This window comes from Xiphophorus maculatus, chromosome 8 (assembly GCF_002775205.1).
Source record: "Xiphophorus maculatus strain JP 163 A chromosome 8, X_maculatus-5.0-male, whole genome shotgun sequence".
In the NCBI taxonomy this organism is placed as follows: Eukaryota; Metazoa; Chordata; class Actinopteri; order Cyprinodontiformes; family Poeciliidae; genus Xiphophorus; species Xiphophorus maculatus.
The window spans coordinates 10,513,788-10,533,899 of record NC_036450.1 but is presented as its reverse complement, the minus strand read 5'-3'; the positions used below and the strand labels follow the sequence as shown (position 1 = coordinate 10,533,899).

General features: G+C 38.4%; 1 protein-coding gene across 1 annotated transcript in view; it reads right to left on the bottom strand.

Moving 5' to 3' along the window:
- The window catches only part of LOC102225103 (tankyrase-1-like), a 78,885-nt gene that overhangs the window by 27,826 nt on the left and 30,947 nt on the right, over positions 1–20,112 (bottom strand). Inside the window, exon 6 of the mRNA XM_014470589.2 lies at positions 16,462–16,537. Coding sequence (XP_014326075.1) covers positions 16,462–16,537 — 76 coding nt within the window. The remainder of the gene's footprint in view (positions 1–16,461; positions 16,538–20,112) is intronic.

The window sequence follows — 20,112 nt, the reverse complement described above, 5'->3', positions numbered from 1 at the left end:
TGGGAAATATTACATTAACAAAAGAAACAAAATCTGTTTATAGGAGATCCATGTGGAAGCTTAAACATAAACCTCTTTTATGCATAGTACAGTATTTGGGCAGCAAATCAGCCAACTGATTTATGCCTAGTGACATTATGAGGAAAAGATTTCCTTAAACTTCAACAGGGCCTTTTACAGTTTTAGGGTTGGATATTTACCAATTTTACAATTAACCAATAAAAAAAATCAATTAAGTATCATTCACCTGGTGATATGTTAAAGCTTATCTAAAAATCCAGCTTTTATTGGAGTACTAGTATAATCAGACACAAGAAAAAAATCTATTTATCTTGTTATGCAAATTTTTACAAAATCATAGGTGCCCAGATTATTTTCAGAACTAATTACACCTGGAAAAGAAAACTGAAGAATCTTTGGATTTTATATTTTACTTTTAAAGTTAATCTGAGGGTGTTGGAACTTTTAATTTCTGTTTACAATGGCTTTGCAATTAAACAGGAAAATATCAATAGGCTTGCTTAATATGGATGATTATTATTGAATTACTTAGAATGTTAAGTATTTTAACCCAAAATCATGTAGCATCAATGTTGCAAAGATATAAAGGCTTTCATTGACTTTCATACAGATAACTCTAATTGAGGTTATTTTGTGTTGTTTTATTTTACATTTGTTGCAAAGAAATAATAGATTCCCATCACTGAGGCATGCTGTTATGAGCAAACACAGAAACAACACAGTCTGAGTTATTAGGAATCATAAACATAGAAACCGCAGTGTCGTAAAATATCCAGATCAAATATGACCAAACTAATTTAAACTTTCTTTCTCAAATAATGACAAACAACTTCTTGATAGATTTTATATGGATATGAATCAAGATTGACGTAAAACATAAATATGCTTGAAAATGTTCAGCCAGCCAAATCTATGGGAACACGTGAATGTGTCTCTACTTTTAGAGCTTTCCCGCTGATAATTAAATAAACGGAGCGCAGCATATGCACTCCTTGGTGGAGATAATACAGCGTGTAAAATCTGAATTAACATGTTTGTTGATTTACTCACACTGAGCGTGGTAAAGCAACTCTGTATGGCGCCATAACAAGACGACACGTTTATTCAAATTTAGATATCACAATGCTAGCACAATGTCCTAGCTTGTTTGCCATTTACTTTTTGGATTTAAAGGAACATAAGCCCATCTAAATCTCAGTGCAGTCACATCATGCCCCCTCTGCTTGTGTTTGTTCCACAGCTGCCTCCATAAAGGAATCAGTTGGGACCATGAAAACACAGTTGCAAAGGTCACAACATCAGTCAACCACAATCTGTGAAGCCGTGAACTGAAGCGGCTGACTTTGGAGCAAATAATCCACTGGACTCAGGTGCATGCCTTCAGAAAAGTTCAAAGGTATATCTCCCACCGATATTTAATCAGGGTCATAATTCCACAGTTTTCTGCACTTAAATTAAATCAGTTTTTAATCAGTTTTACTGGTGCATCTTAGAAATAACAATACTACTGGATAGTTTGTTAATTTAAGCCATTTGGTTCAAAAACTCATTTTATACATTTCAATGGCTTGCAGAGCAACAATTTATTTGCAGCCCTCTTTACTGACTTTGGAAATGATAAAACAGCGGATCAACCCAATCATCTCTAACAACAAAAGCCTCACCTTGGACCTCGAGCCGTTAGGATTCTGTGTCTCTCCCTCTTCTTCCTAATTCAATTGAATTGTGCTTCAAGGCCCAATAAAATGCTAAATTTGGTTTTATATATATATATAAAAAGAGGATTTTGCAGCAACAAGCAATCTAAATCAGCATCTTCTCAGATCATGTGGGAAACTTCTGACATTGCCACTGGTTCAGGAGTGTCACTGGGAATCTTTCCTAAATTCTTCACTGCTCTTTGACTCACAATCCCCTCAATATTGCAGTTATCCCTTTTGGCTTTCCACCTTTTTAAAATACACATTTTCCTTCCACTTAACTTTCCATACTGCAAATCTTGCCTTAGCAGCAGCCTTGTATGACTGCTCTCCTTGTGCATGAGTTGTTAATGGCCAGCTGTAATGTAACACTTCTGAATTAATAATCCTCTTACTGGTCTTATGTAACATGCAAATTTTGGCTTTCAGTAGCTTTCAGCTTACAGCGAAATTAACAGAAACATGCAATAAAAAAACATGACCATGTAATAAATCTATAGTATTTACGAGTTTCATATTTTGACTTGGAACAGTTTGGGAGAAAAAAAAAAGAAGCTGTTACATCACATTCCAATTTGCTGAGATTTGCCGGCATGTTTCCAACTCTGGACAACTCTTAATGCCCAACGAGCTTCAGAGAAAACACTAGAAAATAAATCATGTTCAGCGATCTCTGCTGCCAGCTCAGGAGTTCATCCGAGAAGCAGCGGCAGCCAGCAAGAGCGAGGCATTGCTGCAGGGACAGATGGCGGAGACGTATTTACAGGATGTGACAGCGGCGGCATTTGGAAGCAGGACACAGTAAGCGCTTACTCACCATCCTCATCTCTAATGCAGAGTCTCTCTCACTATGCCTGTACTGTAGCACTTGTTATTTCAAATAGCTTGAAAAGAATAAATAAACAGAAGTAAATTGAAAGAAAAAAAAACTGCATCTTAGTCCGTCTTAAAGCATGAGCCCTGAGTTGCATCACAATGCTGGGGTTGCCAGGGTCAGACTGAGTAATTTCAGCTCCGCCTCTTCAATCTGGCAACCCAGTATGAGCCACTACATAAGTGTGTGTGATCGAGCCTGCTGCCACTTTATAAAAATCACAACTGGTTTAAATGATCTTGTTTTATATTAAGGATGCCAAGATGTTTGTCATCTAAAGCTACAGGCAGGTATTACCGAACATGAGAGATGGCAGAAGAGAAAAATAACTTTTTTTTTCTTCCTAAATTAAAGCTTTCAGAGGAAATTGGGCAGAAGCCATGCTGTGAGCAAAAGAAAAAAAAAAGAAAAGAAAAAGTAGCTTTTACTGCCTCTGTGTTTACATAAGCACATAAATTCTGCCAGCACCAATATCGCCAGAAGATCAGATTAGGCCGTTTACACAATTGCCTGAAATGAATATTTCTCTAAATATTACAGCTTACGTAAGAGATGCGCGAGTAAAAATCCTGTGGGATGTGACAGGTGAGTATTCAGTCTGACACACTGAAAGTATGGCAAACTTTTGTTTGGTTTTCACTGCCATTATTCAAAAGGAGAACACAAAGAATGCTCTAAAAGCAAATAATTCAGCAACCTTAATCGAATATGTGATAATGCATTTCCGAAACATTTTTGTTTTCAAAACATTCAGAGCTTTATGGTGGACATTTCTATAGAAGTCAGACGTTAACTACGTACCTCGCAAAATAAATTACGAGAACGACACATGGATGAAGAGATAAATGTACTGATTGATTATTATTATTATTATTATTATTATTATTATTATTAACTTTAATTTCACCGGGAAAATCCAATTGAGACTAAAAATTTCTTTTACAAGAAAAATCCTGGCCCAGACTGGCAGCATCACACAGTTCACAGAACTTTCAGAGGAAAACAGAAAAAGTTAACACCATCATAAATAAATTAAAGATTCCTCAGTTAAAACATTTACAGACTGATGAAAACAGCAACTTTAGGTTTATGGGTTTCTGCAACTGGTTCAAAGAAGATGGAGCCGAAAACTGAAAATATTTCACTGAAGGACATAAGGAAGGACGTAAGTGTCCTGATGGCTGAAATGATGATAGGGAAGAATGGATGCATTGACTGAAGAAAGAATGGATAAAAACAAATGGATGGATAAACTAATCAATGGATGGATAACCAAAACAATTGCTGACCTAATGAGGAGACAGAACAAGATCAATAAATGAGCTAATGAATAGATGGACAAACCGACTGATAAATTGATAAATAGCTCGATGGGACGCTGGATAGATGAACTGTTGGCTGTCGGAACCAAAAAATGGATGGAAGGAGAAAAGACTGATGAACAGCAAAGATGGCTAAACTGATGGATCAATAGATGTGAAAGATTCATGGATGGATGTTCACCTTTTATATTTATCATACAGATATCTTTATGTTTGTGTTTTTTTCCACAAAAAAAAAATGCTTAGCAAATAAAACTGACACCACACTAATCCAGAGCTGAAAACTACCAATTCCAGATGTTTCCGGATCGTGTAGTCACCCTGCATAAAGTTCTTCTGCACTCCAAAACACAGTAACTGCAATAAAAAATTGTATGACATGTTTCAGTGGAACCAAGAGTTCCAGTAGCCCACCCAACAATAAAAAGAGCAATCCCTCTCTCCCCAAGTTTTAATCATCTAAAAGCTTTTCAGTGAAGAGGGGGGCCAGAGTGGCGGAGGGGAAGAAGATGGGAAGAAAAGCCAAATTAGGAAGGAAGGAGAAGAGGACAGCTTTCAGTCAGGAAACAACGTCTCCTAAGCATTTTGTTGGGATTTCAATTTGAATTCATCAGCACTGCCTCTGAAAGAAAACTGAAAACTCAATGCTGCTTTCATCTTAAAACGACATGCATATAAATTATTCTCAAAATAACTGGATGTTTAATCTACAGCTGTGGTCTTTCCCCTCTTTGTTTCCCATTATTCCTCATCCCTCTTTCCATCCTACCTTCTCACTATTTTTCCTCACGAGCCTGTCAAGCTGTTTCCATGACAACGGTGACGGCTGGCTGTCAGCAGTTGCCATAGCAATGGGAAATGATGTACTGAGGAGCGGTGGGTGGATTTGGCCCATTCTATTTAGTGTGGTTGAAGCGCCTGCGTGTGCAGCCAGGATGCTATTCTTCAGGTCTCCCTTTCAGATTCCGAACAGTGAATTATCGACTCAACACAAAACACAGGAACTCACTACGGAATGAAAGTCGCACGAAAAACTGTTCCTATACTCAGGTCAGGGCTGGATCTCATTCTTAACTGGTTCCTTAAAAAAACACGAAAACAGCTAAGAAACTATTTGGTTTTTGCACGTCATGAGGCAGAAAAACAATTTCTGTGTAAATGTTTGATCTTCACACTTTTGTATTCTGAATCTGCAGGGACCACAGAGTAAGGAAATAGTTTTTCTACTGTGGGTCTCACAAGTGTACGCAGCCCTGTGAAAATTACAGGATTTTCAGCCCAGGGAAATTTTGACCACGACAAGGCAAATACCACCAGAATCATAAGTCATTTCCAACATTTATTCATTACTTTTGGTGAAGGCACCAATTCTTTGGACAATTATTCCCTCTGGTTTTGGATCCAGCTAGAAGAATTTGTACTCACCTTTTTATTTTCAGACAATATGTAACAGTAGCAACAAGCTGATTAGCATGTCAAACACTCAAATAATACCTGAACCATGACTCCAAATCCCAGCAGACTTGATGCCAAAGGACAAAAAAGTGAAAGAAGGATGAAGTTCAAATCATCCTTTCCTTTGATCCTAATCAGAAAGGATTATATACCCGACTGTAACGTCTGTCGTTTTGTTTTTCTAATGGCCCGATGTTGATTTAAAGAGGAGAATCAAAAGAAAATGAGATGGATTAGCAGTTCATGCCAACATGTGATGATGTCACTGTGCTGTCTGTAAATTGAGCTGATAGCATGTTGTGACAGTCATGATGCTGTCATACAGTAAGAGGATTCAGTTAGAGGCTTCTTCACATCTTTGCGACTGACTGCTACGAAAGATCCACCCTGCCCACAGCATCACTATCCATCACAACTCATTGAAGATACCTGGATGGTGTCAGTTATGACAACATTTAATTTCCCTTTTTATAGGGTAAATGTAGAATTTTTGAGTTGTGTTGGATAAACTGGCTGCATCCTTAAATAAAAACCTTTTAATTAAATTTTGATTCCAGCATTCAGTATTCTTGGGAACACAACTAATCAATTAAATAAAATCCAGTGATATTTAAATAAAGTTCAACAGTCCTAGTAGGATTTTCTTGACATTTGTTCAATTGCATCCAATGGCTAAAGCCTCCATTTGCAAAGAAAAGTTACAAATGACCAAGACAAAAGAATGAGACTCAAAACTGTCGCACTGTCAGCAAACATCATGCTGGTGGTATTTTTTTAAGACAAACTGAAGCAGTCTATGGACAATAAATTTTCCCCCAGTGGGCGACATTAGAAGGTTCTTTACAGGCTACAGTGGGCGCATACTGCCAAGTCTAAATGTAGGCAGCTGACAGGTTCACAAGAAAGAAATCTGAATGATGAAATGAAATGAAAAGGGGATCCAACAATGTTTGAATTGAAGCATGTACACACTGAACGTCGATGTACACTCTACAAGTACAAAGGACGTTAGTTTTTTTTGGATGTTTGTAAAGGTTTTTTTTTTAATGACTTTCCTATGATCTTTATAGATACAGATTGACTTACTCTCTGTTTTTAGCAGAAAGTATAACCAACAGTCAGTGCCACTCATTTAAACAAGAAAGAAGCACTGCTGAGCAAGCAGATTTTGCATCGGTTCCAGTTTGACGGAACGCCCCCCGCTCCTCACCCGAGGTGAAGTGAAATGCAGGATCATCTCAGGCATGAAATTAGAACTTTAAGAAGAGTGTAGTATTCCTCTAAAGTTTGGACTTTGACAGCATAAGTACTCAGGTCAGGGCTGGACATGAGTCGGTGGACGCTCTAACAAGATGAGTAGTGTCAGATTACTGGAATCAATAAACATATTAGCAAAACTGTCTGTGCTTCCTCTGACTGACACACACGCACATGCACACACATTATAAAGCCGCTGACAGCTCTGCCCTGCCAGCATCTTGGAAGATAAATAACCCACAGCTAGAGCTCTCATCTTATGCTCTTCTTGTGCACTCATGCAGCGGGACACAAAAGCACATGAGCTGGTGTCTAAGCCTACATCTGTCTATCTTATCTGCTCTGCCTACCACCTAGAAACGCTGCCTTTCCAAGGACATCACAAAAAAAGTTCAGTTCAGGCTTTTAAGAAAATCACTTTTGGAAGACAAGAACATCCTTTCTACCTTTTGCTTAGACTTAAAGTTGTTAAGTCCTGATCTACCTAAACAACACAGTTAAAACTGTTATGCTGTAAATGTGCTCAATTTCCACAATTTCACTTAAATAACATAATTATTACGGAAACAATCTCCAGCTTGGAAATGCTAGCTTTGTGCCTCCTTAATTATCTTCTGAAAAACGACAAAACACTACCAAACAATCTCAGGAGAGTGTTTATGCAGCGACGACACATTCTTAAAAAGTAATTTGCTTAGGAAAACTAAAGCAGCTGATTAACTGTTATTTTGCAGTAGAATCACCAAAATCTGTAAAGTTTAGTTTAGAGCAAAATGTGTAAAAAAATATTAAGCTTTTCTATAACTTAGCAAATCATGATTCAAAGAGAAGGAATGGCAAGTAGAATGGTGCAGTGCAATAAAATAGTAAATCTAAAGGTGTTGGTGTTGGTTAAATGTTTGGCATTATATGAAATTCTCCATCAGCAATCTGTGAAAGCTTGAGTGAATATAAAAAGGCAGTTTATACTGTAGGGCTTCACAGAACAGGAAAACTATATTTGAGAACCTCTTTGGAAAATATCAAATATCCATTGTTTTGGCGGTTAAGGTTCACCTCTAAGATCTATGTCTCTCATCAAAAAGAGATTATCAACCCTGCCTGTAAGCTTGAAGATCTCAACAGGATGGACCTATGATTAAAATTTAAACAGTGCTCCAAGTGAAAATCTTTTATTTTCTCCTTCAGATTCCTGAAATTTGCTTTTCAGTCATCTGGCGCTTTGATATTTCCACCAGCGAGGACAGGACTGGGGTTGGCCAACGGATCAAATGTTCACAAGATCTCTGCAAAGTCACACATCTAATACAGAAGGAGATTGACAAAAAACCCAAACTAGAAGTGTGCTAATCAAAGCAAAAAGCAGAATATAGAATCAGCAGCACAACTGATCCACTTGAGGGGCTTCAGCTATCTAAGAGGACGGTAAAAACACAAAACAAGCCACACTGCCAGCAGTGGGAGGACAGGAAGGAGGAAGCATTTTAAAGAGCAAGCGCTGTTGGTGGTATGTGAGCATGTCTGTGTGAACAGCAGGATCAGTGGAGGTAGGTTGATAACATTCTCCACTCAGCTGAGGTAATAATAGCGTTCTGCGATATGTCCTCAATCACCTGAGTGCATGTGGTAACACTCTAGCACTCAACAGGTGAAGGCTGTACTATACAGTAAAGGAATGCATTCAAAATAAAACACATATGTGTGTGTCAGAGGGATAAATGTTGAAAATATCCAGCTGCATTCCGCATATTGCCCCAAACATACGTTTCTCGTTACAAAATAAGCAGGGAAAATTTGGAGCGTACATAATTTCTGCAGTGGTTGGAGAGAAATTATGCTAATCCTTTAACATCACACTTTTAGAGTTGGTTCAAACCAAAGTTATTCTCTATCTGCAACCAACAATTTTAGGATCAATTTTACATCAAGTAAAAATACCACAATAAAACAAAATGTGACATAAACCCAACAGCAACTGCTGCTTAAACAAAACATTTTTGTTTTTATATGTTATCCATAAAAGAAATTAATTTTTCTTTAGCTTTTGATTCACAGACTTTAGACAAAATCCAGAATAAAGAGGCACTAAATTTTGTAGAAGTGTTTTAATAGATTATACCTACCTTATATTAGCTGATGAATTAGTCAGGCCATCTGTTCCAGAAGCTAGAAAACTGGAACTAATTACAATAGTGACGGGAAGTACCCATTAGAGTCTACAGCATGATGATCAGTGTCTTTCTCGCATAGAAATATTTCAAAACAGTCAATTTTCTCTTAGTGAGAGAAAAGTGTTGCAGCTTTCTTATGGGCTGATTGGCAGTGGAGAACAATATCTCAGAAAAAAGCGCTACATGACTGTCACACAAAGGTAGAAAAAAATTTTCTCACTTTCTACAGCTTCTCAGTAAACGGCCTAGGAATAGAAAGATTTTTTTTTCCATTTTAAAACTCTAAAAGTAACTTTATAAAAACCTTGATAAGCCTGTATTCCAGCAGCCAACCCATGCATATTAAAACTTGTATTCAGTATGAGCCACTTTAACTTTATTTTATAGTTTAGTTAGACAATGGTGCTTACCAGACTAAATTGTCTTTGTATATACGGCAAAGGAAAAAGTTAGATAAACCTTCCCTGTAAACGCCAAGTTTCAGCCATGCATTCCTCAGATTTCTGTCTTCCCAGTATTTTCCATTTCTTGATTTTTAGCCATTTTTTTGTGGATTTCAGGATATATTAGAATATCCTGATAGGTATTTTCCTTTCGAACCTAAATAAAAGAAAGAACCACAGACAACGTATATGAATTTTACGTGGAGCTTTTGCAAAAGGGAAGGCTCTGCCAAACTTCTCCGACGAGCAGTTTTACAGAGCGTTCTGATCTGCTCTCACATGAGCTCCTGTTTTTATTGTCAAAGAAGAACAGGCAAGGGGGCAGTGAGGAAAACAACAGAGGTCGTAAAGCTTCTAACCCAAACATCTAACAACCCAGTTCCAGATGTGATATCTGATCAAAGGTCTGAGCCCGGTTCAAATCTCGGTCAGCACTGTCAATAAAACAATACGACTGCTCACAGGTAGTTACTAAATTAGGAGGTGCGTAAAGTTGAACCGACAGCAGTGACCTCCATACACACGTAAGGAAGAGAACACTTTAAACAGAAAATCACAATGATTCATAGGCTGAATGTGCACTAAAGTAAGAATAAAATGATAATACCAAAAAATCTCTAACAATCCAGCTCTGTTTTTGGTGTTATTTTCTTTAACAATGTCATAATTTACACGAAGCACCATTTAATAGGTAGGCTTTATGGTTGATTTTAAGATGGTGAACTGGTCAGGTCCTACTGAAGCCAATCCTTCTCAAACCATGACTCTTCCACCTCTGTGCTCTATAGTTGGATTCGGATTCTTTTCCTCAAATGCTGGATCTGATTTATGCCAGAATGTCATTAAAGCTAAACAACCTTCTTTCTGAAAGTTTCACACAGCTTCCCATCTCACCATGGGTTTAACTCACTTCAAATTGGGAGAAACTCCAATCATCCCCCATGAGTTACACTGATTACAAGTGGTAGGTAGAGGAGGCTCGCAGCTTGCAGCCGAGTAGATATGCTACATGTGAGCAAGTATAAAAATGGCTACCAGAAACCAATTATCTCTGCATTGCTGTCAAAATGAACTCAGCTCCAAAGCATCAAAACTGGTCAGATGTCAAACAAATCATTTACCCAACAACCTGACATGAGTAAACTTAGCTGAGTTTAGATGGTATTACCCCTCTGCTCTGCTCAATGTTGCCTCTCTGCTTCACCGCACCTAATTCCAATAAATGAACCTGCTTGTTATCAGGTTCTGCAGAAGCCCACTAAAAACACATTTATTTGAATTAGGTGTGATTAAGGACTTAAATATAAGGGAAGACAGCTATCCGATTAGTCATCTGAGCATAAAGTATCCAATCAGTTTCTCAACTCCCCAAATGCTGCATTTCATCACCGAAGCACCTGAACTGGATTTGTTTGTGCAGGAAAGCCAAAAAGACGGAAATTGAACATTAGGTGGCTCTCCACCTTTACAGTATAGCTTCATTATAATCAATCATTTGAATCTTGGAATGCTCTGTCGTGGCTGTGATGATTACTGCTGGAGTGTTCATGACAATTTGTATGTGTCTGAATGGATTGTCTCAGGGTGGCAATTTGACCATAACTTGTTATGGTGCCAAAACAAATCCTGTTAGGCTCCGTAGAGCAGCTACTTTTAACTTTCAGCTCAAAGTCTGAGTATGAATCAAGTCAAGTTTAATTGTACAACACATTTCAGCAACAAGGCAGCACAAAATGCTTTACATCATGAAAAGATATGCTTTTATACGTTTTCTATGCCCAGATTTTGGGCCTGATCGCTAGTTTATAGATGTCAAAACTGACATCTATAAATGACATCTAGTGCAAAGCCGTGTGCTGATCGTAGATTGTTCCTCTGTAGGTCCAAAGACAATGACTTCCGTTTTGTTTGTGTTTGTTCTCAGCATTCAGTGAGCATGCTGAGAATTGATTCAGAGTCACCTGACAGAGCTGTGTATCAACTGTGTAGTTATGGTGACTAATTTCTTGCTATAACCTGAAATAGTGGGAGCACTATATTGAATAAGTGGGGTTCCAGGATTGAACTTTGGGTTACCCCGTATCAGTTTGCTCCAATGAGAAGTTGTCAATAAAAAGAAAGAAATTCCAGTTTTTTTATGTAAGTTTTGAACCAATTGAGTACTGGACCAGAGAGTCCTACTCAGATCTCCAAAAATATGTCATGGTCAACCGTCTCGAATTACAGAAGTACTGTAACGCTATCTCTGCTTCAACAAAACGAAGGTGGTAAAGACCAATCGGATCCAATATCAGTATCGGTCCAGCTGTTGATGTCATTAAATGAATGTCAAGCTGAAGCCCCTGATTCATCCACCACTCCAGACTCCATCCTCCTGTGCATGCTTTGGCCTATATTACTCTTGAAGTTTAAGCATTGTCGTACACTCAGGCATTGAAAAATACACAGTATTCTAATCCATTGCTTATAAACAGATGTTTTAAAGAGATAGAACAGATATATTCATGTGATATCCCAGGTTGCTTAAAGTTTAGAGATACAGGCGGACGTTGTCTCTGTCGGCTAACAGTCTGCTGCACAACTTAGCCTTTTTGAATCAGAAGGTCATGTGCATATTTTAGCATTAAGAGGGAAACAACACCTATTTTTTATGTTTTGAGAGTGCTGAAAGTTGCTTTGGACTGTTGCAGCTGAGACAGAAACTGTTCTGCTACACTTGCTGCTCTATAGGGGACATGGAGGAGCTTTAGGAAACAACAGGACAACTAACTGGATCACAGAATGATTCTTCTGCTGCAGTTTTTCCAAGGTTACATCTGGCATCTTAATGGCCCCATGTTACAAACAGGAAAGTGATCCCAGAATGGCTTCAGGTTTTCTGTGTATTATTTTCAGTTTGCTATTATTTAGATTGCCTAGTAAATGTCCACGAGACACCATCTCAAACAAATGTTTAGGAGCTGGAGAAAATCTATTTTTCTTTAATCTAAGGATCACTGATGCAGCTGTGACCACTCCATTTCCCCCACACCCCATCCCATGCTTTTGTAATGAACAAATTATTTAAGTTAAACATTTGCCCATTTAGTCTTTGTCTTTAAAATGAATAAAATCAGAGGCATGTATATGCTTTAAAACTTTATTGCTTTAAAGCACAGTGAAATAACTACATTTCATCAGAGTTGCACTTGCTTGCTATTGATGTTCATGATGCTGAGGTTTAGCCAAGTTGTTTTCTTTTCTTTAGATATATTTCTCCAAGCAGGAGTTTCTGCAGGAGCTCCAACATGCTGCTCTAATATGGGTCAGAGGAGTTAATGGTGGTCTGATAACACACCACCTTTCTCAAATTTTCTGAGATTTCTTTTTCCATCAGTGGTTATCACATTTTGGTGTTGGTCTGATTGTTTTGATGAAATAAAAATACTGTAGTCAGCCTAAAATATAGCTTAGGTAAATAACATGTGACTGTTATAACAGTTACATTAAACATGGCTGACAATATCACAGACAGAACACCAAAAAACTGTGTTGTACCATCTAGTTAGAAGCAGCAGAAAAAATCATTTTGGGCTGCACAACTTCACTGATACTTACTGAAAATTGCCACATTGATTGCGGTTACAGTGGACACCCGCCTGTTTGCAAATTCAATCATTTGTAGATTTTTCTGTGGCAATTAACTCCCAACGGATTTTTTCGTAGATGAAATCTAAAATTAATCTTCACCTTCAATCTCCAAAATAAAATTCATCTAGGGAAGCTGAAATATTTTTGCCGCAATGCTACTCGACATGTTGCTGGCATTTACAAAGCAGCCAAATCAGTGGCTCATTTTCCTTAGAGCTGATTGGCTGAGATAAAAAAAAACTGTAGATATTAGCTTCTGCAGTAGTGCTAAGATATTCTTGACTGTCCATATTAGTGTACATTAGGATATAAAAACAGGCAGTTGTGTATTTAGAGATGCTCTCAGTATTTGCACATTGATACTACACAATTTATTTGTAACTCAGTCTTAATAATTTTTTCTTCTTTGTTCAAAAATTGACAACAAATACCTGTTTGCTGCAGGTATTTGTTTTTCTTAATATTCTACGGTGCTGCTCTTTAGTTAACAGGACGGTCGATCCCTCTGATCAGCCGCTGAAACTCCGCTCTTACAAACCCTCATTCCGATCTATTGTAATTAGTACTGCAGTCAAAAGTTGTCAGATCTCCTAGAAACGTTCACGTTACTTCAGTAAACAAAGTCAAGATGCCCAGAAAAATCATCAAAGGCATAATTCATATGCAAAGGTGAAAAATTTAGTTATTAAGCATACATGAGAAAGCAATCCAAAAATGAAACGACAAGTATTAGTCCAGCTTAGTGAAGGAATGTAGTAAATATATTTTCAACATGAACATCTTATTTCTTTAACACTCATAATTAATCTAATGCTTTTACCCGCAAAGTATAACTCGGTAAATCTCTGCTCTCAGATCCACTGCGGTTTAAATTAGCAGTAACTTCCCAGAACACAGCGTGGATTAAACAGACCAGGCAGGAAAACATATTGAACGCTGTCTATGTGGAGCAATTAAAGAGCAGCACAAATGAAGATTGTACAGCAGAGGTCGCTTCATTGTCTGTCTGGGGACAGTTTTTATTTTCTGGATATGGCTGCCATAATGTACTCACGCTCCATTAAATTCAAGCAATTGGAAATGATCTCATGAGTGTGTCTCCTGCATCTGGGAAGATTTCATATTGCACGGTTTTCCCCGGAGGCATCACCTCCCCGACAGGGCGCGCGGACCCACCGCAGCTAGGAGATGCTCTCTCACAAATGGATATGAAGGCAATATGATGAACACGAGCTGCAGCTGAGCATCATCCGAATCACTCAAGGACCCATAATTAGAGAAAAAAGCCTTTTCTAGGCTTCTGTGGCATTTATTTGGCAGCCACCGAGAGTAAAGGGTAAAACGCTCCCTTTGGGTCCCGGATTGGCCCTGCAGTTGTCATAGCCACTATAAAACTCAGCGAGCCTCGCTTCAGTGTCCAATAAACCAGAGTGATCTTTTAAAAGAAAAGTCTGAATCTGATCACTGAGGTGAAACTGAGCTACGCCTTGTTTGAAATAGACTGGAGTTTAACTTTTTCCACTTGAGCTTGGATGATTTAAATGCCGTTTCAGAAAATGTTTGATAATGTAAAGAGATTATTCCCCCAAGAGACACCAATGAGGATCCACTGGGGATCCTAAAATTGTTTGGATAATAATCTCTGCTGAGTGGAGCCTCGTTGTCACTCTGCTGTCAAGATAATGCGAGAAGACCAGACAAACAGGGCTTTATATTTCTGTCAGCTTGGAAGGGAATAATGTGGAGGACTAGAGGGAGTTCGCCAACTAAAGCCAGAAGCCACTAAAACCAGAGAGCAGTCTGCTTTTCCTTCCACCCATTCATCCAGGGAACTAATCAGTCATAAGCCAGACGTGTTGCTGTAAAGCAGCAGAACTAAACCCAAAGCTCAGGGCTCCCTGCAGATGCTGGAGTCACAGGATGATAACACAAAGCTTCTTTCCAAAGGCCGGCGTACTTGTGTTGTACCTAGAATTTCATTTAGCAAACCCAGATTTACCTCCTACCCTCAAGTCTAACCCCAGGATTCTTTCTGCTTCACGGCTCATCAGCAGCAAATCAAAGGCAGCCTGCTTCAACTACTCAATTAAGTTAACTCCGTTCGGTAAGAAACCCGTTTTAAATCTGCTTCTTTTCTAGATTTGTACTTGGAACTCATATTTAGCAAGTGAAGGTGCATTAGCCAAATATGCATGGTTATGTATTTGGACACATGAAGATGTCTGCTGCAACTTACGACGAAGAATTGTTATTTCCACTGCAAACAAATACAATCTATTGAAGATGAAGATTAATTTGGACCAATCAGATTCTATACCGCTGGGTATGATTCGTCTGTTAAGCACCTTGCAATTTGGTGCAATTTCAATAAAATTAAATCCAAAATGTGCTAAAAAGAAGGGGTGCACTGGTTGCATTTTCCGACTGATCACCAATATTTATTAAAAAGCCTGGCCTGCTGATTTCAAATTTGGATGTTATCAATTTTTTGTCTGAAAAATCACTAATTATAAAACCAAAGTCACTAAATTGGCAACAGTGGGATGACTAGTGTTAACTGTGCGTGTGCAGATTTGACCTGGTGATCTGTCAGTCTCTCTCTAGAAGTGGGCGATATGGATTTAGAATTACATTATGATAGTTTGCAGTAGTATTGTGATACTGATACAAGTAATGACAAAACACTATTTATTCCTTCATTTATAGATAACTGTATGTCTGTGAATGCATGGCATGGCATTTGCAAACTTGGATATTTCTCTTGAAAAACTTTCCTATATGCAATAGGCTTCATCAGGATGTTATTTAAAGAAGTGAGACTTATCCAAAGTAAGTGCAATTCATTATATTTTCAAATTTACTTATGTTACTCTTGTGGAACAAAGTAGGAAAACTAATAAAAATAAAATTTTCAATAGAAGACTTTTAACATCATTAATTTAAATTTAATCAGGACAACAATAAATAAAAATTCTTATGATACAATAAAGTATCAGCTGATCTCCCAAAATTAAGGAATCTGGGGCTGTTGCCAACACTGCCCCACTGTTGCCAACTTAGCAACTTCTTTGCTATATTTAGCAAGTTTTAAGACAAAAAAAAACTCAGACAAAATCAGAATTGGCAGTTAGGGGTTTTTAAAGATCAGTGATCAGCAAGAAAATTGGTGCACCCCAAATAGGCATGCAAATTGACAAAACTTGTCTGAAGGGGGACAAAAAAGACATCAGAAAAAGCTTATCCTTCCATGGCTCTGGCCATCACTCTGACAGGTTTTTGTGTGCTGTGCTGCATCATTTTTGTTCAGCATGAGTGCTAATTTATTCAGAAAAAAGTTGTGTCTCCATCTATTCATTTAAATGACTGACAGCCAAGAAAGGACACTAATGCCTGCTGGTGAATGCTCAGATTATTTAAAACAGGCTCACAGCTGTCATACCAGCATTTGCTTCTCTTGAGAAAAAAAAAAAAACACTTGCAGGCTGGCTTTGTAACCCTAATGACCGTCCAAAAATGCAGTTGCATAGATGACAGTGATGCGCTCGTTACTGCTTTACAGTCCCTCTGTGCGCACACTTTGACTCTTACCTTGCGGCCGTCGCTCGCATGGCAGTTGACGTTGAGCGGCGTAAGCAGGGCCATTAGCTTCTCCTCGTTTCCACTCCTGAAAATGTGCACAAACCAAGGCACACATTAAGTAGAAAAACAACCACCACCACCACAGAGGTTTAGAAAAGAAGCAAGACTGGAAGAAAAACATTGGAGGAAAACGTTATCAGAAGCTTGAAACTGAAGAGACCCAGGGAAATGTTTGAATGTTCGGGGGATGATTTGAAGGCGCTCTGTCATGCTGAAACGCCCCCGAGTATTTTGGCCCGACTAAAGGGATTTGATGTTGATCTATGTTTTTGATTTTTAAGGTCACTGCTCTGGAACTCGACTGGCCATCGGGAGATGCAGCCAGGACAAGTGGAGTCATGCCTCATCTTCCAGACAGTCTTAAAGGAAGAAGGTTTCAACATATTAAGGAAAAAAGTAGTGCAGCCTTATTATCCAATAACCATCTACTATTGTCTGTCTTCTCCATTTCTCTTTGCTTCAATAATTCTGATTACAACCACCAGCCAAATTGACATTTATATCCTATTCTCTGACTTTAAGCTCTCTAGCACTCTTTCATCTTTTTCCAACACTGGCTGCCTTCCTTCTCCTTTTTCAATCAAATCTACCTCCCATCTCTCTTGCCCTTTTGCACCTCTTACTCTACCTCTTTTGATCTGCTCCCTCAATCTCTTTTCACAGCTTTTCCCTGCTCAACCTTGCTTCAAATCCCAACATCTTCCCAGTGTGACTGCAGAATTAAAATCCAATCACAACTTTAAAGAATAAGAACCTCAGAAATCTCATTTTACGTTCTTGCTATCTCACAACTTTTACAGAAGGCCTACATCAAGACTTTCAACAAAACTAACAATTTCTAATGCTCTTAATGTTTATGATTCTAGAGTTGTTGTGAAAATTATTCATTTAGAAGCATTCCATGTCAAATAATGCTCTTAAACTAGATGTATTCTGCCAGTTTAGAACTCAGAAAGCTGTTGAAATGAATGTATTCTTGTGTATGTTTCTCTTTCAAATATTACTTGATGGTAATCTGGAGCATGTAATGCACTTGTGTTTTCCATCTCCTTAAAAACCAAAAAGGTTTCAAAACAAAGAACAGAACTTAATTTGGTCTTCATCGAGGAATGTGCCACAAACACAATTTTCTCCTGGAGACAGCATAATGCTTAATTTTTGAGAGTCTGGGAAAGGTGAAGAAAGAGTCGTCAAAAACGTCAAATGTTGTTGCTTCAATCGGATTAGATCAGTCTGTTTAAGATTCACTTAAATATAATTATTCTACCCGCAGTGCTTTTGGGCAGCTTGCGTTTTCTTTAAAATCTTCCCAAAGAAAGAAGAGCAAGATTTCTGTTTTCTGCTGTTCACAATGCGGTTTGGAAGTTCAAGGGAAACAACTGAGGCATTCAGAGGTCAGCTTTAGGAGAGGAAAAGCACCCTGGTCTGAGAGCGATGTTCTCAGCTCAACCATAGTTGATTGTGGAAATATATATAAAGATTTGGGAATTTTAGTTTGGACCAAAGTAAGGATCCATATTATTATTGCTGATGGACATAAGGTGGCTGACTTGGAGATCATTCGTCTTTGCTTTCACTCAAAACCCCTTTTTTAAACTCAGTTCCAGATTACTGATAGATACTTTACGGACTACTCCAATCAAGCACCCTAATCAATTGCTAGGCAATCCTGTTAAATATGATGTGACATTCTAGCATATTATAGAAATAATAAAACAAGCATGTTCATATTTGATGCCTCTATGCAGCAACTACAAGGTAAAACTTTTGGTGATGTTCTTTAGCTCAGTCTCTACAAAATGAGCTAAGCTTCTTCCCTCCGACTTTCATCTCATTAAAGTCTTTCAAACCACCTAAGCTCTTACTTAATGACTTGAAGAAATAAAATAAAAAAATTAAAAGCAGATCCTTTTACTTTACACCTAGATGTGATTATGAAGCTGAAATTAATAATGTTACTCAAACTTGAAAATACCACTAGTCCTTTTGATATTTAAATCTAGTGCTGTAGGAAAATCTTTTGTGCCATACGAATGCCATTTTTCTGTCTTCCTTTACTACATACTATACTACAGTCCAACCTATTTTAGCTAAAAATGCATCAAGAAATCCGCTGGCGACAGAAATGTTAAACTTGACCAGCCTTGACAGGTGACAAGTTGCTTGAAGATTCAAAAATCAAATAATTTCCTGATCAGTGAATACGCCAAGAATATGTTCTAACATGTCCAACAAACTGAAACATATTTGGTTTGGAAGCTGGAACTGAAGGAAGGGAAAAGCTTGTTTCAGTATCAGAGAGAGAAAGTAGGTAGGCAGAGAAGGTAGGAAAGATGAAGGAGGGAGGAGTACAAACTGAAGGTATGAAAGGAAGAAATAAAGGAGGAAGAAAAAATACAAGGAGGGAATAAATTATAGAGAAAAAGGGGAAAATGGATGGGAAAACAGGAAGGAAAGAAGGAATACAAATTGAAGATACAATGGAACAAAAAGGAACAACAAAATGAAGAAAGGATGCAAGGAAGGGAATAACAGGACACAAGAAAAATGGATGGGGGAAAGATGAAAGAAGGAAGGAAGAAAGAAAGGAAGACAAGGAAGGAATGAATTGAAGATGCAATGGAACAAAAGGGCAAGGAACAACAAAAGGAATAAAGGACGCAAGGAAGAAATAAGGTAGGACACAAAAAAAAGGGATGGGGAAAGATGAAGAGGAAAAAAGAAGGACGAAAAGATGAGCACAAAGAAGAGAGGATTTGGTATTTTAATAGATGAGAAAGGGAATAAAATCAGGAAAGTGTCTTATTTTTTACTTATTTACTTATTCAGACCTGGAGAATGCTGGAATCAAATTCCATACTGGATAGAAACCCGGCATTAGCTTTCTAATCCATGCAACATTTTTCCTCCTAGCAGTGCGCCGGGCCACAGGGCTCCTCCCATGCCATGCATAACTTTGCACAAACACAAACAGAAGCCCTATCTGGGCCATAAATAGATATATAAATAAACTAGACAAACATCTGCATTCTGTAGGCCAAACGTGGGAGTGAACTGACTGAGCATGACCCTAAAATAAAAGAGGAAGTTCCTCATAATGACAGGGTGATAAGGCAGTCATGGGCTCAGCTGGGAGGCGACCATTCTGGATTTACACATAAACAGCCCTCTGACCTCCAATACACTGGGGTACGTCCATTCTAAACCAGCTGCTTCCTTATATGTGGGGGTGTGCATGCATGCGTGTGTGTGTGTGTGTGTGTGTTGAGCTTGAAGAGATGGAGGGAAAGGAGGGTGAGGGGGGTTCTGTTGAGGCATCAAGCTCTCCACCACCCACACACAATCCCAAATCGAGAGCTACTTCACTTCCAAATGGGAGAGCCTGGCAAAAACGGAAAAATAAATAAATAGATAAAATACACACACACACACATGCCCGCACACAGCCCACATGAACTGCCTGAAACCATAACACGCCTCGAAAATGAACAAGTGTCGCTGGCCCACAAGCACCGGGCTCTCTGGATCTGAAAATACAGAACTGGTGTGGGAGCTGAGTGTGTGTAAGTGTGTGTGCGTGCACTGAGGTGGAGAAAAAAT